General features: G+C 39.7%; 1 protein-coding gene across 1 annotated transcript in view; it reads left to right on the top strand.

Annotated features, from left to right (window-relative positions):
• LOC122965503 (neuromedin-B receptor-like) overlaps positions 1-23,400 on the top strand; it is a 38,868-nt gene that overhangs the window by 2,526 nt on the left and 12,942 nt on the right. Inside the window, exon 2 of the mRNA XM_044329624.1 lies at positions 531-746. Within this exon, the coding sequence (XP_044185559.1) occupies positions 531-746 (216 nt within the window). The remainder of the gene's footprint in view (positions 1-530; positions 747-23,400) is intronic.

Here is a 23,400-nt window from a genome sequence, read left to right as displayed (position 1 = left end):
GAGCTTTACTGATGTGTTGTAATGTCTGTCCTCTATCTCTCCTCTCCTCTTTCACTTTTCTCTCCTTTTTTCTTCTCGTATAATCTGTTTTTTTGTTTCCTAATTGTCCTCTCCTTTTATTTTTGTGCATTGTTTCTCCTCCTCAACCCTTCCCACTTGATTCCTTTCTTATTTTGTTTGTTCACTCCTCCTCCTCTTTTCCCATCATTCATCTTTTATTATCTTCTTCTCTCCTTCTTTTCTCCATCCTCTCATTTACTTTACACCCTCATATTTTGCATTTTCTCTTCAATTTCTTCCTTCCTCCTCTTTGTGTCGCTCCTCTCTATCTCCTCTCTCCTCTTCTTTCTCCCTTTCTCACCCCTTTTTCCATTACCATCATCTTCTTCTTTCCTCTTATCTACCCCATTTATCCTCTCCCACATCCTTCTTTTCATCATCTCCTCTCCTTTCCCTCCCTCTTCTATTCTCTACACCTGTCCTCTTCTCCTCTCCTCCTCCTCTTCCTCTTCCTCTCCTCTGCTCCTCAGGGTCACAGGGACGACACTAACGTGACCTTCGTGAACTGCGTGCCGTACCCGTTGTCTAATCAGATGCATCCTAAGATCCACTCGGTGATGATCTTCTTGGTTTACTTCCTGATCCCTCTGGCCATCATCTCGGTGTATTACTACCACATCGCCCGCACGCTCATCAAGAGCGCCCACGACATGCCGGGAGAAGTCAGCGAACACACCAAGAGACAGGTGACCGCTGGATGGATGAATGAATGAATGAATTTTTTGCATGCGTCACACAAGATTCTGCATGTTTTCAACCAAACAACAGTTAATTTAACTGATTTCGCTTCTTCTCACTGAAGAATACAGATATTTTAATAGTAACAGATTGCTACAAACTGATCCTCACATAAATTTTATGTATACATGCAACCAAAAGTGGTTGGTTCCTGATGCAAAACAACTGTTAACTGCAGTTAATGAAATGAAAAATGGAGAGAAATGCACTTCAGCTGCTGTTCAACTACAGAGTTTGTGCTTCTGATAGTGTTTTATTCTGCATTTGTCTTCCCTGAACTATAAAACATTTCAAGCTGTTTCAACTTAGAAACAGAAAAAGTTTCCCTGCTGCCATAAAAATGCGAGTTAATTGAACCTCAGCTGAATAATCAGTTTAAAGTCGTCTCATGAGTTGTGAAAATGTAAATTAACTGACTTTAGTTAACTCAACTAGAGATAACAAGTTCAATAAACTTTAAGTTGAATCAGCTGTCCACACTGAGAAGCTGAGAATTTTTACTCAATCAGCAACAAAGTTTTATTGAAAATAAATAAAATGTTAATTGAAGCAAACCAGCAGCTGAAGTTGTGTTTACAGAGGACATGTTTCAGCCTTGTTTATCAGTCGTTCATCTCATCTGACTGAACGGATACAGTGATGTGTAACAGTTTTCGAAAGCACAAACAATTGATGTCGTCCTGCTGATTACTGCCGATAGGGGCAGCAGATTAGAAAATGCTCCTATGTGTCGCTCTGGAGTCACATGGTCAAATCATAGCTGGTCGTTTAAATTGGAGGACTTGTTGGATTTGGAAGGTGCGCATGTTGGCTCCACTTCAACCAGCGATTGACCATAACACCCGTTTCTCCGTAGGTTTGCAGAGAATATCTTCAGAGAGGCATCATTCCAGTTTTCATTTTATGTGTGTAACTACAGCGATTGTGTGTCAAACTCTGAGTGCTGCCAAAACACAGGTGACCTACACTCAACATTGTACCTGAACGCATCCTGTTTAGACACTGGTGGAAGCTGCGGCTCTGCTGATATGCTGCCACTGTAAACTTTGTGTAATTAGGAGAAACTCAGAGCAGCACTGACTCTGCTGCTGTACTGACAGAATTCATCCTGTGGAAGTTTACGTTATACTGAAATCACCATGTGAAGTAAGAACGACAACGGTAATCCCCAGAGATACAGTAGTGATTCCCAGCTGTGCCCCTCCATCATTGATCATGTACACCTGATCTGACCTGCTGCTGTCCGGTCTTTAATAATTCAGCTCCCCCACTCCCTCTGACCTCTTCTCCATCTGTGAAGATCAAGCTGGTGTTAAGTCATTACTCACTCCGGCTGACACAGTCCTCCACTAAACCTCCCTCATGGCTGAAATATTTACCGAGGCCTCTGAGGCCGTGGGAGTGGGAGGTGTGGGTGCAAAAAGCTTCGATCGGCATTAGACGAAACTTCAAGGCTGTTTATCTTTTGCAAAAGTAAGAGATCAGAGTGCACTTTACTGATTTTGTTATTTATCTGTTTTGTAATTTCTTTTTTCCTTCCCTTGATTTAAGTGTAAGTTTATGAGTTCCATCAGAGGTATGTAAGACAGATGACTGAAAAATGCAGCTGAAACACTTTCGGTGTAGACAAGCTGTTACAAAATACAGTTTTTATTGACTAATTATTTTCAGGTGTTTCCAATTGACTGTTTTTTTAAATACTGCTAACATATAATCAATGAAACTTGTCACTACCTCCATATTGCTCTTCACATTTTCAGACATAATTTTTTTTTTCTTAAGGACTTGAGGACTTAAGATTTGACCTGGATTTTTTGTGAGACTTGACACCTTGAGGATTTGACTTTACTTGAGACTTGAACACCGGACCATCTGGAAGGGCGTGTCAGTGTCTGTGTTTGATTGACAGTAGCTGGAGGGGCGTGTCAGTGTCTGTGGTTGATTGACAGCATCTGGAAGGGCGTGTCAGTGTCTGTGTTTGATTGACAGCAGCTGGAAGGGCATGTCAGTGTCTGTGGTTGATTGACAGTAGCTGGAGGGGCGTGTCAGTGTCTGTGGTTGATTGACAGCAGCTGGAAGGGCGTGTCAGTGTCTGTGGTTGATTGACAGCATCTGGAAGGGCGTGTCAGTGTCTGTGTTTGATTGACAGTAGCTGGAGGGGCGTGTCAGTGTCTGTGGTTGATTGACAGTAGCTGGAGGGGCGTGTCAGTGTCTGTGGTTGATTGACAGCATCTGGAAGGGCGTGTCAGTGTCTGTGTTTGATTGACAGCAGCTGGAAGGGCGTGTCAGTGTCTGTGGTTGATTGACAGCAGCTGGAGGGGCGTGTCAGTGTCTGTGTTTGATTGACAGCATCTGGAAGGGCATGTCAGTGTCTGTGTTTGATTGACAGCAGCTGGAAGGGCGTGTCAGTGTCTGTGGTTGATTGACAGCATCTGGAAGGGTGTGTCAGTGTCTGTGTTTGATTGACAGCAGCTGGAAGGGCGTGTCAGTGTCTGTGTTTGATTGACAGCAGCTGGCAGGCTACGGAGACAAAGTAAACAAACTGCTGTAATTACAAGTCACAGACAGACAGTGTGACGTTAAGGGATTTTGAAGAGCAATGGTTTGATTTGATATATGGAAATAAGGATTCCAGCTACATAAGTAGATGATTGAAATTGAAAATTGAAATAATGTAAAACTTGGATGAGCCATCAGGAAATCAAAACACTTAAAACATAAATTTCTCCCTTTTGGTTTATGATTTCTTTCTCAAAGAAGAACACATGTTGCTGTAGTAGACAAAAAAAAGTAATTTCATTTCAGTTGGACTTTAAAGTTATAATCCTTAAGATCTGTGACACAAATGTTACACAGGTGGTAACATCAAGTGTGAGTTAACACTGCAGCTGCTCTCTTTGTCAGAAATATAACAGAAGAGCAGCTGGTGTTTCTGTCTACAGAGCAGCAACACATTGTTTTGATAAAGAAGTCGGTCAATAATAATTACAACATGGATCTGATTTCATGCTGCACATGTTGCAAGTAGTTTTCCACACAATAACAGGACACAATAAGAGGTGTGCAGCTCGCCATCTAACAGCTCACTGTGGCTGCCCCTGACTGCTCATTATTTCCTGCAATATTTGAATAAAAATCAGAAAACCTCCGCACATAGTCTAGCATACCTCTGAAATATTGATTAGTTTGCAACTTTTCTGTTCAGGTATATATTATATATTCCAGCAGCGAGTGTATAGATAGTATGCAGGAGGTTCCTCATTTTTATTCAAGTTGTGCTTTCCTCTGAAATATATTCAGGTGTACAGACACTTTTTAAATTTCTTTGAGGATCCCTGCAATATTTTAAACTGATCCGCTGTGAAAAAATGACAGAAATCTCATCTTATTTATCATCTTATTTTGTAGCAGCATTAGGAAATGTGTTAGCATAACAGTAACTTAAAACAGCTCAACAGAATGGCAGACTTCGCCATTAGCATTATAGCATTATAGAGTGATAATTACAGAATATTAAATACACTGAATGCCCCACAGAACAGGATTTGATTTCAGACTGCTAATAGATGTAATAGGTTGTTGTATTATGTTGTTTTGTTTTATCAGTCTTTGTTTTCTTTTTCATATTCTCTGTGGAGCCCATTAACTGGCGACTTCCCCCTAAAAACACATAAATACTGATGTGGAAGACATCTCAGTGACATAAAAAAGAAGAGCACTGCTGCAGCCCCGTGAGACTCTGCAGGTCTGAGGAACACTTTGCAGTGATGTTGACCTCGACACACTCAGGGTTAATGGAGAGTCGCTGACTAACAAACAGTGAATCAACTCCAGGCGCTGAGAACTGAGAGAGAAGGAGGATCATATGAGGCACTCACTGAAACATGAAAAACACAGCCTGATGGTTTTCAGGCTCTCTAGCTTTAGATAAAACCTTCATCTGTGTTTGGTTCTTCAGTGTAGATTTACACAAGCAGTCAATAGCAGACTTTAAGGATCAGACGTCTTAGAGAAATTACCCAAAATATTCCTGTGAGTCCGTGACGATCATTTAGAACAAAGTTTCCCAATGAGAGGTATAAAAGTACAGTACAGGGCTAAAAGTCTTTGACCTTTCCTCTCACTTGTGCTGCTGGATGTTGATTGATTTATTGATCCATGCATCAAAGCTTCAATATGTGGTTAACAGTATGCGGACCCCCCGGTCTACACACTTTTGGTCTGGTTATTTTAGTTGCAATGAAGGGAAATCTTAATGTTCCAGCATACAAACACATTTTACATTAATGTTCTTTCAACAGCTTATGTTTGTCCATTTCCACTTTTGATATGACAATACCCCCGTACACAAAGACACCTCCATAAAGATATTATTTTACGGGTCCTTAAATTCCTAAAAAATTCCATTGGAAGTTTCGTGAAAGAGCCATGTAATTTTGCAAAATAGTGATCGTTCAACAGGTGCAATTCCAATTAATTAATTCTAATTAACTGCTAAAAGAGGCATCCATCAGTTTAACACTGTATACTCCAATAACACTGTAACACTCACGATGGATAGTTAAAAGAAATCGATGCAAGAGAACCAGAGATATCGTCATTTTATCGCACATATCTTTCTTGTTAAAACCTGGTGCCTACATTACCCACAATACAACTCAATCAACATCAGTTAAGAAGAGAGCCAGCTGTCAATCACAGCTGTCAATCAAAACCCACACAGCAGACATCAAAGCTACTATAAGTCTTCAAATCTTATCAACGGAGCAATAACTTCCAAAATGACCACTAGCACACTTATTAGAGGGCCTGAATTTAAAGATTGACACCATAATGACTCGTTGAAAAAAATGTATTTACTTAGTATTTCATGAGAGAAGTTGATGCCTTTAGAATGGGAGTCTATTGGAGCATCTAACGACCACCAGTGGCACTTTAAGGTACTTCAGCCTCACGCTTTTTAACTCAACACAATTATTCACAAGCAAATATGACAGCAACTATTATCTGTATTTTCTCCATAATTCACAGATTACACAGTAGGTTGCAGTTTCCAGTTTACAATAAATTATTAGGAAATTGTTGGGAAATATCAGACCCATAAAACCAGATAACTGGAAGTTGCTACAGAAGCAGATTAATGCCCATTAATTTGGAAAAGAAGCCATTAAAACAGACATTCTCATGTTCCTTGAGGTCAGACCTGCCTGAGAAAATACCGTAACATTCAATTTCCATCGTCTCCCTCCCTCACTGTCTGCCCTGCGTATCACTTCATGCATGTGGTCTAATTCAACTCATTACAGTCGAGTCCATCCCTGCCTTACTTGCGGGGGAGCGATGATATCAGCACCTTCTTAAATGGGAAAAGCCTCTTCACACGTCCGCTCGTATCTTCACATCTAGAAGGTTGGACGCCAATTGCTGCATTAACTGCAAACGCCCACATCAATACTGAACACGGCTGTATCTTATCTGAGAGCAGAGCTAATTCATTATGTTCCCTGAGATAAGAAATACATTAGCGGGTACACACACACACCCACCCACACACACACACAGACACAGACATATACACACCAGAGCTGGAAAGCTAAACTCCAGACCACATTATTGATCAGAAAATGCTAATATGGGTTGTTTTGGAAGCTGATGACAAAAGTGATTTAGTTAGGAGGACTTATTGAAGAAAGGACACTAAAAAAAAAGAAAACATTTAAAGCAAAACACAAGGAAGATAGAAATTTTATTAAAAGAGTGGAATAGTAAAATTAAATCACAGATGCCTTCTTACAAAATTTTAGAACCGTTAAATGGACAAACACTATAAATTCGTCAGTTTGCAGTTACACAGTAGATGCTTTATTAATCTTACTGGTAAACTAACATATGTATATATTTTCTCCCTTTTTATTAGTGCAACATGACATAACATCAGTGAACAAGATGGCGTCACAAACAACAGAGCAGTGTCTGGTATTGTCTGGGTAAAAAATTAGTATATAAAGTATATAAAGTATATGTGAGCATATATGCACATGTAGGTGGGAGTAGTTGGGTAAAAAGTAAATAAATAAAAATAAGTAAAAAAGAATATAACAATACTTTGGTGTTGATATACAAATACACACAAATATATATAGTAAAATCATAAAATGTCATTTGTTGAGCACTTTGCTTAATAACATTACAGAGTGCTCTCACTCTCTGCTGGTATATTAATTAGTTTTTCCACATAAATAAAAATGATTTGATTAGATGAATAACAGCAGTTTGTAGTGTGAATGAACAGTAAATACGTTTTGCTCTGATAAAAACTTTTAACCAACACTTCTGTACTTCAGAGAAGTCTTAATTCAACAGAGCAACTTGCATTTCTGTCAATTCTGTCATTTGTCATTGACTCGCCGCTCCAGCAGCAGACTTGACTCTTATTGTAAGCGGAAGCTGAGTGACAGCTACAAAATAACAAAATAATTGCGAGCTCAAGCTTTGACAGAAAACATCAAAACTATCATCATTTTCTCTGAGATTAAGCCGCAGGATCAATCGGACCTGAGGCCATTACGGCAATCGAACACTCTGACACTGCACAGCGTCTAAAACAAACAGAAAATATCTTTGCTTCACCCCACAGGAGGTCTAAGAAATGTTAAAAACAAAGCAGCAGATAATGAACAGTGAAAAAGAGGCAGGCAGAAGGCGTGAGGTGCAATTGATTTTATATACGAGTCAGCGTTTTGGTGTGCAGGCCTTCACGAAATCCAAATAATTGCTACTGATGAATCCATTTACCTTCACCTCCAGCAGCACTGCTGAGATTGTTTTTTCTGTGACTTAAACTTTCATTTACTACAGTTTTTACTTTTTTGTTGGGGATTCAGGGACACAATTTGATACTTTTATTTATTTTTTTGCCATCTCAGATGGAGGAAAATGAATGGAAGAAGGTAAAAAGTCACACCAATTAAGCCTTCATGGTCCAACAACAATATAGTTTAAAGAAACGAAACAACAGCTGACTCTGAGATGCCGTCTGCTTTACTCCACCAGTAACTTCTAGCATCGGCTTCAGCTCTCCGTTTGTTACTATGTCGAAGTGGTAGTTTGTTATAGAGATTAGCTACATTTTTTCTGTTATCACCGTTTGTCATTGTGATTCAGTAATATGAAGTATGCTTAATTTTACAGTTAGTGTTACATGGTTTCACTAAATAAAACTAAGGCCACGTCCACACTAAGCCGACTAAATTCATAAACGCATCTTTTTTTCTTTCATTTGACCCTCCGCTCAGATATCAACAGAATTAAATGTGCCGGCGTCCTGTAGTGAACACTAGCGGCAGCAGAGGGTGCTGTTGCTGCTGCTCAGTGAAAGTTACATAGTCGCGCTTTAACTAAATGAGGATATTTTTCCCTTTCAGATGGAAGAAGGTACCTGTATTTATCGAGTCATTAACAGTTTATGAAAATTTCAATAGTTGAGCTTTAATTTAAGTACTTGCATCACACAGTGTAAAGAATTCTTTAACATATTTGGCCTGTATGTGAGGAAAAACTGTAATTAAATTGACATTTGCTTCACTTAAACACCGCTGTGCAACAGAACAACAATCTAGACTTCAGTTTCTGTTCACTCGCCCTCACTGAGTGGACAGAGCAGCAGCAGCAGCAGCAGCAGCAGTATGGATTGAATCATTTCAAGTGACAGCTGACTGACAGCTACAGGATTCGACAAAATGATTGCACAAGCAGATGGGTGACAGAAACTGCCTGAAACCTTTTGTCAGTGTCTGTGTGGTTTAGCTGCAGGTGATGTAGAGTGCAGGGCATGACCCAGGCTATGACTGGCATCACAAAAAAAAAAAAAAAAAAAAAAAAAAATTACAGCATTTCAGACCTACAAACACCCGAGGAGAGCTGGAGGGAGAAATTCAGGAGGCGTAGACGATGTTTTAAGCAACATTTTGGGCTGCAGAAAGTTTTCAAACCAGGAAATAATGACCCAGACTAAAAGTACACCATAGAATCCACCAGACATCCTCTTTTCTTGCCTTATAGTCACCATAAGATTGCCTACGATGCAGGTGAGTTGGTGTTTTCAACATTTTGTAACAAACTTTATAAGCCGCTTAGTGACCCAAGTGTTAGAACGTGATCAGGGCTTATAGTATAGATGTTTAAAGAAGCAGACTGGGTCACTTCTGCAGCCATATCGACAGACAAGAATGTCAATGTCGGACAATTCTGCAAATCCTTGAATTACATCCAAAGCCGACGTTTTTTAAATTCTTTCTTTCTACAGTATTTGTGCAAATAAAAAGGCAAATGTATATCGCAGGTCTGTGACAGGCACTTGTATTGGTACTGAAAACTCAAAACGTTTGTATCATGGTATGGTATGTATGATGACAAAATTGGTCAAGTAAGGGTTCAAATACTGTGCACTGATAGCGTAACATCATATCTAGTAAATGTGGGTTTAATCACCTTAAACAGCAGTCTTTAGGTGACGTGAGGCGTCCATGTTCACTTGACTTTCAGACACTTCTGTATCATGAAGCACCAAGTTGGATATATTGGAGCATTCAGAAAATCAGTTTCCTGGTCATAACTGTGACTTGGATGATAATTCTGATGTGACATGAATGCAGCATATAATCAGTAAAGGGATTGCTGAGCTAGCACTACTGCTAAGTAGTGCTCCATCTCTGCTGTTTTGTCTGGTGACTTATTGTATACATAGGAAGTGTGAATATGTTGTGTTGTGTAGGCTGACTTTTCCAGCTTGTGCCTACATACTGCCTTTATTCTACAGCACATACATCGAGCACTACTTATACATTTTTTTAAATTTAAAATGATGTTTGTTCTTCATTGACTGCCTTCTTACAGGCAGACAAGCTAGAGTCATGTGAGCTTCACCTCCTGTCTTCCCATTGGCATCAGATTAAACGGTGAGAGAATCTTTCAATATGGATGTAACTCTTGGGATACTGTGCTGAATTCTGATATACAGAATGTGAAAAAGGAAGACTTTCAAAATACTGTCAAAGTGCCCTTAAGGAAAGCACCAAACCCAAAACTATTCATTTGGAGCTTGTCACTGTCCAGCAGATGAAAGTGTTTTTTGTAGGTTTCAGGTGTTTTGGGGCCAAAACAAGCTTGCAACCCAAGCCAAGAAAAGCTGATTTATAAAGCACATGTCAGCAACAAGGCAATTCAAGGTGCTTTACATGAAACATTAAAAGCTTTGTGACAAACACATCAAAAAGGACATTTAAATACGATTAAAACAGTCATTAAAGAGCTAAGGGAATAGAAAATAAAAGCAAGATAAAATAAGACAGTTACAGTGCAGGGTAAGAAATTAATAATTATTTGATTTAATCAAAGGCAGCAGCACACAGGAAGGTCTTCAGCCTTGATTTAAAAGAACTGAGAGTTGCAGCAGACCTGCAGGTTTTTCAGTGAGTTTGTTCCAGATATGTGGAGCATAAAAACTGAACGCTGCTTCTCCATGTTTAGTTTTGACTCTGAGGACAGAAAACAGACCTGTCCCAGATGACCTGAGAGGTCTGGATGGTTCATAACGTAGCAGAAGAGAAATTTATTTTGGCCCTGAACCATTCAGTGCTTTATAAACCAACAGCAGTATTTTAAAATCAAAAGATGATCTGAGAACTGGAGTGATGTGATCCACTTTCTGGGCTTAGTGAGGAATCAAGCAGCAGCTTTCTGAATCAGCTACAGTCCCACGCAGTTTTCCAGTTGGTCTAGTAATATGTTGCGGTCGACTGTGTCGAATGCAGCACTGAGATCCACTAATGCTAAGACTGAAATTCTGCCACTGTCTTGTGTTTAAGTGGATGTTATTGAAGACCTTAACAAGAGCAGTCTCAGTGCTGCCATGTGGTGGAAATCCTGACTGGAAGACATCAAAACAGTTGTTTAGTGCCAAGAAGTTGTTCAGCTGTTGATTTTACTTAAAAATGGGAGGTTTGATATGGACCTATAATTGTTCATTAGTGACATGTGTAGATTGTTCTTTTTTAAGAGTGGCTTGATGATGGCAGTTTTCAGGGCCTATGAGAAGAAACCTGAGAGAAGAGACATGTTGACGATGTGTAGAAGATCTGAGGCTATGCAATCTGAAACATTTTTGAATATCAAAGCAGCAGCAGGATTTCAGATGTTGTATAATGTCCTCCAGGTTTTTATGGTTGATCACATAAAATTGTGTCATACTACTTGAATTGATTTTAAGTGGACACAGGGACAACACATACCCTGTACTTGATATGGAGGAACTGACTGTTTGTCTAATCTTCTGAATTTTGTCAGTGAAGACGGAGACAAATTCCTTGCAGGCCCTGGTGGATAGAAGTCCAGGGGCTGTTGACACGGGAGGGTTTGTTAGCCTGTCGACAGTAGCAAACAAGGCACGTGTATTATTATTGTTTGTGGCGATGATGTCAGAGAAGAAGGACCGCCTTGCATCTCTCAGTTCCAAATTATAAATGTGAAGTCTCTCTTTATAGATGTCATAATGAACCTGGAGATTTGTCTTTCACCACCTGCGTTCAGCTTTTCAACACTCTCTTTTCTCTATTATGACCAGCCTCATTTCTCCATGGAGATCTTTTCTGACAACCTTCACCTTCGTGAGTGCAACGGCATCAATAACACCTGTCATCTTAGAACTGAAATTATCTACATCTCATTGACTGAGACCCAAAAGAGGGGCGGGTGTGGATGAGAAAGTCTGAATAAAGATTTCACTGGTGTGTTCAGTGATATACCGTTTTCTGATTACGTCCGTTTGAACATTTGCTTGCACAGAGATAGCAAGAAAACACAGGAATGATCAGAGAGAGCAACATCAGTCACCACAACCTTAGATACATTCAGATCCTTGGAGATGATTAAGTCCAGAGTGTGCTCAGTCAGCTTCCACCAGAGAAAACTAAAAGTTTGCAGAGATAACTTCTCGCTTCATTAAACACTTTGATTTCTACTTCAGAGAATTGAGGTCCCCTTTACAACCCGAGATCTTTTCAAACTGTCACACGTTGCTCCCTGACTGATGATACTGAAAATCAATGTGGAGATATTACTGGCTGCAGACACTCAGAACCAGACTGCCTCCTCCTCCTCCTCCTCCTGTGAGATGTAATACATGACCTCAACAGGCCTCATCACTTCTCTGCTCACCTATCAGCTAACATCATCCTCACCATCGTCCACGTCCTCTGCTGACGGAGGCTGTTTCACCACAACCTCCGACTGTTGAGAAAAAGACGAGTCAACAGTGACTTCCAGCGCCTTCATACAAGCAAGTTTAACTCTACACTGCATGAGATTTCTGCAAATTGAGGTGATTCAGTTTGTTATTGGTTTAATAACTGATATTTTTAGTATTTAACTTAAAATTTCAAGAGCACCACAGTTCAAAAGGCTGCTGGATGGAAAAAGTAGTGGATAAAGACTGAGATCACACATAAAGATGGTTTCTACCAACTGGCAGAGAGGAACATAAATCTTATGATTGAATAATCACTCAGACAGCAGACTGAACAGCTGCTCAATGACGTCTGGAGGTCTGGAGGTGGACGACCTGTAAATCCTCTGAGAACATCAATTATTGCGTCCTTGTACCAAAACAAACATTGGTGACAATCAGCTTCTTTATTATCATTATTTACATGCAGTGCAGTTTGTCCTGAAAAGGCAAAAAAAAGAAAGAAAAAAACATCTTGTTTGGTTTGAGTTTGGTTGAGATCCTGGATGGAGAGGTGTTGGTAATGTAACTGGAAGTGAGTGAAAATAAAGACAACTTCTGGTCAGCTGTGGTGTTGTAGAGACATTCATTCCTCTTATAGCTCAATCAGCTTCTTCTCCATTTCAGTCGTCCAGTGCTCTCTCACACTACAAACCTTTCTTCTTCTTTGGTTTATTTACTGGTACATCCCCCTCAGGTGACACACAAGTGACATCATCAGTCGCAAATATCAAACATGTCTTCATGAGAACGACTGACAGCGACCTCAGATTAGGATCTCTACATATCACACACTTAATGATTTTATCAACACCAGCTGAGCCCGACTGGAACAGACGTCGCTCCTGTCATTCAAATGAGGGTTGACACAAATGCCACAAGTTGACGCCATCTGACAAGGTGCTGCGTTGGCCAAGCAAATACGTTAACATGTACATTCCTTATTCCTTTTGCCTTATCTCATCATTGTTGCAACAAAACATAAAGTAATTCCCTCAGTGATAACTTCCAGAGGTGTAAAATCCTCTCTCACAGGATTATAAACCGCTGTGCAGTGTTTTGACATCTGATAAATCTTCAAACTCACTGATCTGCAACTCAAACTGGACTTCCTGCATCGTATATCATGTCTCACCTGTACCTGAAACAACACGTCCACACCAGCAACAGCCCTTTGCTTTGTTTAAACGCTGCCTGAACACCTGCTAAGTAACACTGACCTTTGTCAAACAAGACCTTTTTAAAGTCCAAACCACTTAAGAATATTCAACAGTATTATGTAATAATATTCTTACTCTTTTTTACATGTTTATCTTCAAAAAATAACGACCAAAATGTAGAGAAAACAGAGAGGAACATACAGGAATACAATCTTGTCAGCATCCAAATACAACAATGAATACAAAGCAAAACAAATCAAGAAACAACAGTCATATAAATAAAAGCTTCAGACGCTTTTAAAAAAAAGCATCTTGTTCTGCTCTTTCCAGGATTGGTGTTTCAATTTTAATTTCCTTGAAAAATATCAATAAAGTTGTGCTATGGGTCGACATTATCAGGGAAAATCACGCCCCCGGGGCTCTAAAAGAGAACACCGCCTCACTAATGCTTTACTTATTTGTTCAAATTAAAGTGAAAAAAACAGCAGCGATTGAATTCTCCCTCCTCAGAGAGCCGGCCGGGCTCTCTGATATTATATCATCACTCTTTCCTCTCGTCTCTCCGGTGTCCTTAAGGATAAAAACATCAACACTCTGACAGTTTGCTGTCTGCATGTTGCTGCAGGTGAATCTATCACCTCATCCTTCATAACTCACTGCTCCTTCCTCTCGCTGATATACAACATCATCATCAGTCCACACAACTTAAAGGTTCTGACATAACAAGTAGTAATATCAAATATATAGACTGTGTTTTTAAAAGTCTAACCCTTTTTCCTGTAAAGCTGCTCCGAGATGAATCTTCATGAGTTACCTTGAATATAACATTTCCGTATGAACGCTGTGAGCTGTGAGGTGAAGACAAGGGGCAGAACTGCAGGCTGAAATATGATTGTTGTTTTGCTTGCAGCGTGCGTGCTGTTGTGCAGCCTATAAACGGTACAGATTACCGACAAATGTTTGCAGCGTCTGAAGCAGACAGCTCCGGATCGACACATCAGCTCTGCTTGTGGTTCAAGGCTTTTCTTATCCTTAGATATTTTTCAAAGCGTAGTTACAGTAATCCAGCTCACCTGCAGAGCAGCAGCAGCAGCGACCTCGACTTCTTTCATAGCACACGTGAGTCTCTGAGTCTCGTTTTTCATGACATGTGTTTTAATGTCTTTGTTCACCATCTGTGATATGAAAATGTCAATTTTTCCACTTTCAGCAGTCAAAGAATGTTTACATTTACGTTGATTCATTTGGCAGACGCTTTTGTCCAAAGCGACGTACGAATGAGGGTCAAACCAAGTTACAGTATCAATGAGAAGCCTGCGAGAATAAATGTCTCCACATTCCTGACACAAGGCTGCAGGTGCATGAAGCAACATATACTGTTACTTGTTTTTTTTTTTGAAGAAAGAGCATTCTCGGTGAGTAAATACTCTCGGAGGAAGTGATGATTGATCTTGAGTTTTTGGGAGAGGTCTTTGTATAAGAATTTAGCTTCCTACCTCGCCTGCACAAGCATTCACTTTGAATCCACGTGCAGCTCAATTTGTCAGGAAACTTGTCAGGAGGCGAGTTTGGAAAGTTGAGCATCGGGTTGCTGTGAAAGTGTGTGTCCTGGTGATAGTTCAGTTATTGAATCCTCCTGCCTGGCAGCTGACAGCTGAGTCAATCACACTGGAGGACGTTGTTCCACCGTCTGCATCAAAAGTATTACAGCCGACTTCGCTAACGTTCAACGCCGGAGCTCAGAGCGTCGGAGAAACATGCTGCTCTGCAACACTCTGGTCTGTGTGTCCATCACAGATATGTAGTTATGTAGCACTGTTTGTAAAAGTCATGCTGTTATCCAGTGTTACTTGGTGGACAATGACACACCTGAAACCCCTCCCACCCAAAGCAATTCATATGCAAGGTAAAGACACTGCGCTCACATAAAAGTTTAACAGAAAAGCATTTTTAAAAGCAAAATCCACTTGCAGTTTTATCACAAGTCTGTCAGAAAGTAGCAGTAATGTGTTAAAACAGAGTCGAGAGGAACGTGACTGACCGATCTGCTGCACAATCTCTCTCTTTTTACATTCAGGGTCACACTTTTACTGTAAATCACCGATTTGTGCTGCAGAGATGAGAGGATGAGAGTCCCACCCCTCCAAACCGAAGCTGGAGCAGAATCACCTCCTGAGATTCAGGCATTTAACCCCCCCATGTCTGGGCTTCCCTCTGTGCATTCAACCAGATAATCAAAGTCTTAACTTGATTTTACTGACCTACAGATTTGTTTCAATCAGCCTCCATGCTGTGGAGTTTAACCCTTGTGTTGTCTTAAAGGTCAAAGATGTCCCGCCGCTACGTTTAACAGCAGAGAAAACCTCCAAAATGATCAACTTGAAATCTGGTGACTTTTCTTTAGTGACCCCAACATACATTAAAAAAGTGAAACATCGCCTTTGTTCATATTTCCATGAAAGCTGAACACCACCAGGGTACAAAGATAGCTTTAGGGTCATTGGCCCAGCAAATCATTTACACACCATTAGTAAACCAATTGTTTACTAACGGGGAATGCAGTCAGAGGCAGGAGGAGGTGTCTGAAGAGGAAGATGATGGGGAAGAAAACTACCCACACAGCACGATGCATCATCTTCAGATGAAGAAGAAATCCCCCAAGCTGAAAGAGAGAGATTTTTTTTTCAAAGAGCAGCAAAAATACATGAGCCTTGTAACAACCGGGCAGGAAGGCAGCACAAAAATGTCATAAAGAGGACTCCAGGGCCCACAAGACATTCAGTTCCCCATGCCCAGGACATCACCTCAAATATCCTACATGTTAATCACACCAGCCATCGCAAAAATCATCCTGGAGATGACAAATTTGGAGGGCCTCCGTAAATATGGAGACAACTGGAAAAGTATGGATGCAACTGACCTGTGTGCCTACACAAGGCTGCTAATCTTAGCGGGTGTGTATAACGTCCCGAGGCGGAGCAACAGCTAGTCTCTGGGATGCAGAGAGAGGAAGGGTGATTTTCCGTGACACAATGCCACTGAAAGTTCTCAAGAAAGTTTCTCAAAAATGCTACAATTTGACAACCGTGAGTCAAGACCTGCAAGACGTGTGCAAGTCAAACTGGCAGCCATATATCTGTATATGACACAGATATAAAATCTGTCAGAATAAAAATGGTCTGATGCACAGATCTCTAAACTAAAAAGGAGTTTTTTCACTGTCTCTGTTCAATATAAATGTTAATGAGTCAGCAGCAGCTGGACCATAAAGTTTACCTCCAAACCAAAAGAAGAAGAATCTGTGCACTGAGGTTTACTTTCTCTTAAAAGGTGGAAAACAGAATTATATCTGAAAACTAGAAAGTGGAAGAAAACAGATTCTGCATGCAAAGGGAGTATGTCCAACCCCCCAAAAAACAAGAGCATCCATCATTACAACAAATAATGAAAATGAAGAATTTCAATCAGAAGAGACTAATTGTCTAATTAGTCTCATTAAGTCTGGACACTGGTGGTGGTGAACAAGTGAAGAACAATAGCTGAAGGTCTGGATGGATGTGATGTGGAGCGGGACCGTATCGATCTGATGACAGCAGCAGATAAAGGGACAGTTTTAAAGTTTGACAGCAACAACATGATCGGCTCACTGATTGTGGAAAATTCTGACTGGTTGAAGTGAAAAGTGTGAACAACCTTAATTAGACAGAAATCTTAATAAATAGTGTGTAACTTATGCAAGATAGTGATATTGTTGAGCTTTGTGGGGGTCTCTAAAATAACTAACATTAATGAATCAGTAATAGCCTAACAGTGTGTGGCGAATCCACATTCAGCAGCATCAGGTCTGGTAGCAGAGCTAGCATCCTCTGTAGCAGCAAAGCTAGTGCTAGCTGTAACACTAGCAGGTGAACGTGTGTCCAAGTAACATCTTGTTAATATCCTGTTAATATCTTAATAATATATGTGCCCAAGTTAATATCTCGTGCAAACAAGATAACATCTTGTTAATATGTGCCCAATAATATCTTGTTCATTTGTTGTTCGCATTTTGTTAATATGTTGTTTGCACAAGATAATAACCTGTGCACACAAGACATGGATCTTGTGCTAACAAGGTCGTTTGCAGAAGATACAAAAATATCATCTTTCAGAACTTGTGGGGTTTCATACAGATCACTGAACTGATTTTCAGGCTTATTTTATGTCGCTTGCAGCCAAAAGTTACTGCAAATGAGGTTCTCCTGAGAAAACAGCAGCTCAACACAGACTGAGGAGACACATTTCACTCCAGAATCTCTCAAAGTAATACTTTTAAAAACTCATTATGCTTGATGAAAAGATGAATATTAATCTCATGTCTGTGTGTAAAGTATGAAGCTGGAGTCAGGATGCGATTAGCCCAGTTTAGCATGAAGACAGGACAGTCTTGTTCATCTTATAGACATTTACAGCATTTTTTTTTTTAAGACGCCATTGATGCTGTTAAGACTCACTGAATGGGACTGACAATCACCAGAGACCTCGGAGGAAGAGAGCGAGGGGGAGAGAGAGATGTTGTAGGCGAGTGAGGTGAATGTTCACAGGAGGGAAAAAGAGCAGCGAGACAGAATAATACAGAGAGAGAGAGATGAAGGGGAGACTCGTTTAAAGAGGGAGGTGAGGAGAGATGGCAGGAGGAGCACTGAATGGCATCTGAGAGAGAGAGAGTAAAAGAAGAAACAGAAAAATGTGCAGGTGAGAAAATCAGCAGCAGCAGCAGCAGCTTGTGAGAGTCACTCAGGTTCAGGTTATGATTAATAAGTATTCAGCGCAGACGTTTTCTGTTCTAAAAACACGTTTAGAATTTAAATTAAAAGTCTAATTTATGTATGAGAAGAAATTCAATATATATTTCAATAAAAACTGGCATCATGATGGACATTTTTTTTATGCATAGTGTAACGTCGGTTTGTTGTCCCGCAGCTGAGTTTCACTTACTGAGCATGAAATTGTATGAAATGAAAACAAAAATAAACATTAAACACCTCATCCTCCCCCACAAAAAAAATATATGCATATTATATTTTGTGGGTCAGTAACCAGAAAACTTAATATAGTTTAATATAAAAGAGAATGAAAGTGTCAGTATGAAGCAGTGGCACAAATCATTCAATGACATTTTCTCAAAGGCCAGGTCAGGATGGATATAAATAGAAAAACCCCCCAGAAACCATCTGTTCGTTCCACTCTCACTGGAATATCACCTGATTCCACATGTGGATGGTAAATTTATTAAAAGCAAAACAATAGTGGGAATATGGGGCAATGAACCTGGAGCTTTCTGGTACCCCTGAGGGTGTGTGACCTTGACGCTTTGCCCAGTTGGTAAACCAGTTTTAAAGATGTTTTTTTGAGAGAAATATACAGTAATCCCCCTTGAATTTTATCAACATAATGAAGAAATGTTTTTGTTTTCCAGATCGCAACTACATCATAAGTTATTTATGCTTCTGTTTAAGGCAGTCGCAGCGTTTAGAGGATCATCGTCTGAACGTGAACGTCTGAAATTTCAGATCAAATTTTAATGTTTTTTTTAAAAAAAGAAAAAAACTCCTTGTTGGTGCGTTCGCATAAACTCTGACATCCGAGACCTCAGAGGCAGAGCTAAACAGCAACATTTAATGCAACGAGGACAAAAAAAAAATACATTATTTATTAGATGATCCTCATCACGGTGCCACACATGCTTTAAAAGGATATATACATATGGCTCTAACTTTATGGAAATTCCCTGCAACATGATGATAAGCTGATGTTACTCGTGCATTCATTATACGTTGTTCTGGGTGGATGAGCTGAGTGCCTAAAACGTAACGATACATCCCATCTGACAGCCTAAATATAGACGGCAGAGTACACAAATAACTCTGCGTTTGTACCGTATTCAATCACATGCGTGTTCAACAACAGCAACACAAACAGAAACAGCAAAAATCCACAAAAGCAGCGACATCAAAACAACAATGTGTTGCAGCAACAGCAGCAGCAGCAGTTTAACTCAGACTTCTCTCTTTTTCTGCTTCTTTTATGAAAAACAATAACAAGAGTTCATGTTTATTCATGAAATCACGACAAAAGAAAAGCCAGAAAAACACTCCAGCTACAGAAATACACAACGCTGTGTGTGTGTGTGTGTGTGTGTTTGTTTGTGTGTTTGTGTGTACAGTGAGACAATAACTGTCTTTCAGATTGATGTCTCACATTGTGAATGAAATCAGACAGTTCTTCATTTCCTCTCGAGGTTTTTTTTTTTTTTTCACATGCAATTGTTCAAACTGTGTGTGTGTGTGTGTGTGTGTGTGTGTGTGTTATGTCACAGCAGGCGCTCTGCTGTCCCATTATTACACCAAGATTACCAAACAAACATTGATGCCTCATTTCAACCAAAATCTGTTGTTCAATGTAATTAAACCTACATTTAATGGATGATGATAATGTATCATATTGTACCATAAATCCTTCTTTTGACGTCAGATGACGTTAACACTAACAAGTCCTGAACATGGGAATCGTTCCGATCCTTTCCATCCATCCGACACAGCGTGAATGCAGCGTTAGCCTCGTTAGCAAGGCTACCAAAACGTAGCCTCTGTCTGTCATGTGACCCTCTTTTTACATGTCGCAGCTGCAACATGTTCGTTGACAAGCTGCCAGCTCCGCCCACCTCATTTGCATATTGAGATCCTGATAATAAACTAAAGGTATCAATGTTGGCAAGAAACTCTTGATTAATCTGTTGATTGATCGATAATGACAATAATAATTAGTTGCAAGTCCACTTTATTTAGATCAATACTGAGCATAATGAGACATTCATGTTCATCAGGGGAATATTGAGCTCATCTTTCAATCTGTAAAACATGCAACTTGTGATTTCTGCGACTTTCTCCAACAAAGAAATATTTGCATTCATGTAGAGAGCAACTGACCTGAAATGAATAAATTGAAAATAATTTACATAACTCATTATTTTAGAGCAAATCACAACACATCAGGAGAAAACAGATAGATTGATTTTTCCTTTTTACGCTGCAGTGATCAGAAAACTCTGCACTTAAATGCATCACCACAAACTTGATCAGGAGAAATTAGATTTTTTTTTGTGGAAGAAGTTTTTTTTTGGAGAAAACTTCTGTCTTCACAACTTCAAACAGTTTATAAATAAGAGAGGGAACACATCCAAGTCGCTGCTTTGAACCTCCACATATAGATATTACCATGTCACATAAAGACAGCATACAAAGTGTTTGATTCGCAGCTTGGAGGGTTAAAAAAAACACAACACCTCTCCTTAATCTGATTGGAGATGTCTTCTTCTGCAGCTCTTCAGTATCCAGTGAAGTACTTTGATGTGTGCGTGGATAAATGTTCTAATTAGCCCTTCAAAGCAGCATCAGAACACTTCCAGATATATAAGAAGCATGCCGACATTTTGAGCCTTAGGTGTGTCAAATTAATAATATAATAATAATAATAAAAAGGTTTATTTAGTAGAGCACCTTTCACAGAATTCACAAAGTGCTTCACAAGAATAAAAGTTAAAAATAAGACCATAAAACATATAAACAATAAAAACATAAGCCACAAGATAAACAAACAACACACAGCACAACAGGGAACCGCAAAGGAAACAAAAGAACAATCACTAGATAATTAAGACATGTAAGACTAAGGCCTGTTTGAAGAGATGGGTCCTCAGTTGCTTTTTAAAAGCTTCTACAGAGACCACAGCGTTGGAGCCACAACTTCAAAGGTACAATCGCCTTTTGTTTTCAGTCTCGAGAGCGAGGGGACAGCCAGTAGTCCTTGATCAGAAGACCTAAGTGACCTCCTGGCGATACAAGGATAGAGAAGATCACACATGTACTCAGGTGCCTGTCCATGCAGGGCTCTATACGTGAAAACAAGGACCTTTAAATGAATCCTAAACCTGTTTTGGTAGTGTTAAATCAACATGAGAATGTTGTGCTAGTATTTACACAATGTACCTAATAGGGGTATGCCCGAATACAAATACATTATTCGGCAAAGCACAAATAGTGGATTTTATAAGAATATTTGTTTCATACAAATATTTAAAAAATGATTTGTTGGGGGTGTTCCCCAGAGATAAAGCTGAGCTACTGACACAAGCAAAATACTCCCAAGGGACTCTCCAAACCTGTTGTTCCCCTTCTCCTTTCAACAAAGTTAGGTTGTAAAAAAATAGGCAATAAATGAAAAATGCAAAGCAAGAATCACCTTTGAAGTTCCTCCCTACATGTCACATGGTGTGCTGTCTCTGTGTTATTGGTGTATAAATAGGTAGAGGTCTGTCTGCAAAGAGGTGATGAGAAAAGTTTTAGCTCAGTAATCAGCTCAGTCGTCTATGATCTGGAAGACTCCAGTTAGAGACCTGGTGTGGGGACCTGCTTCGTAAGGTGGTTTATTCATGAACACTTATTGTAACACTTTAATTTTAAAATTAAAAGTGTAATAAAAACAAAAACAGGATTTTTAAGCCTCTTTCCACTTTTATTCGAATACAAATACAGATACAAATAATTTTGCTGCCTCAACAAATACAGATACAATTACAAATACTGGGATCTCTGCACATCCCTAGTTCCATAACAATGCAAGTACCAACGTGAATTACCACTTTAAGATTAACAGGGTGATATATTCTGCACATTTCCAGGTCTACATTTATATCCTGTGGCTTTACTGGAATATCTTAGACGAAGAGGGTGTACAATATAAACATCCAAAAAGACTTTCAAAGGTGCTTGATCAAAAATCACACTAAAGGCAAAAATCAGAAAAAAGATCTGCACACTGTACTAGTAGCTCCCACCAATTTTTATTGAGCAATGTTTCGATCTACCAGGGATCTTCGTCAGGCATTGTCAAATCACCATCACAGAGCAAGACAAACAATGTGTAGGCACAAACACATTCAGCACTCAGGTTTACTGGAATATCTTTGCATGATTTACAGTTAAAAACTCTTTATTTATCTTATACTGGCCCTTTATGCAGCCCCTCAGTTCAGCCTCTGTCTGAAGCAGGCAGTTTTAGCTCCTGTCTCTTTAAGGCCCCCCTCCTGATGAGCCCACTCTGTTCTGATTGGTCGGCTTCAGGAAGCCTCCTCCAGCTCCAGAGGCTACATAAACAAACTATAGTAGCAGGATTTCACTTTTTTTTTCTCCTTCGTTACTTGAAATGTCATCATCAGTAGGAGGTAGAGGGTAACTAAGTGTTCAGAGCAGGTTGAAGCCCTGGTTTCTTACTTGCTGGGAGCATTTTTACACTTATTCACCTCAAGTTTTAGAACTTTGACCATGTTTAACATCCAACATCAGAACAGGATATAAATAACAGAAAACCACAAAAAGCTGATATGTCCCCTTCGAGTGTCATTTTTAAGGAGAAAGAGTTGCTCATTGCTCTGTTTCATACATTAAAATCTAAGATTCAGCCTTGAGATGGTGCTGGAGCAACATTTAAGATGTTTATGAACAACATTAGGGTTCATTCTCTGTGAACTATGACTATAAACAGCTAATGTGATGGAAATGTAGCTATTGGTTTTTCAAATATCCTGTCATTTTGGGTTTTGGACAAGTGAAATTTTATATTTCATGTTGTCCTAACATGTGTTTCTGCAACTGTAGATGAGGCACATGGATGAAATGTTTGGAGGTTAACTTTAAGCATGTGAGTCACATGTGTGTTATATAGCCACACCAGCCAACAATAGCTGCCAGTTCTTTACATCTGTATCATCGCTGTCTCATCTGTAATCACAGTAAATAACAGCCTCTTGGACGGACGCTTCCCGTCATCCTGTCATTGTTACAGAGCAGCGTGTGCAAACTGAAGTAGAATCTCATTTTCATCTTTTTGTTTAGACGTTATGGAGACCCAACTGTCATGTTGTCCATAGTAACACATTCTCACCCTCTCTCTGAAACTGAAACACTACCATGAAAACACATTTCCCAGAACTCACACTTCACCCTCCTTCCCACTTCTATCTCTAAATGCATCACAGCTACTTACATTGATGTGTTTTTAAGTATTTTTTTTCCAGCCTTCTCCCTGTTTTCGAGCAGGTTATGTTGTATTTTTCAGTTGACT

This window comes from Thunnus albacares, chromosome 16 (genome assembly GCF_914725855.1).
Source record: "Thunnus albacares chromosome 16, fThuAlb1.1, whole genome shotgun sequence".
Classification (NCBI taxonomy): Eukaryota; Metazoa; Chordata; class Actinopteri; order Scombriformes; family Scombridae; genus Thunnus; species Thunnus albacares.
Note: the sequence above shows the minus strand (reverse complement) of the source record. Positions and strands in the feature narration are given on the sequence as shown.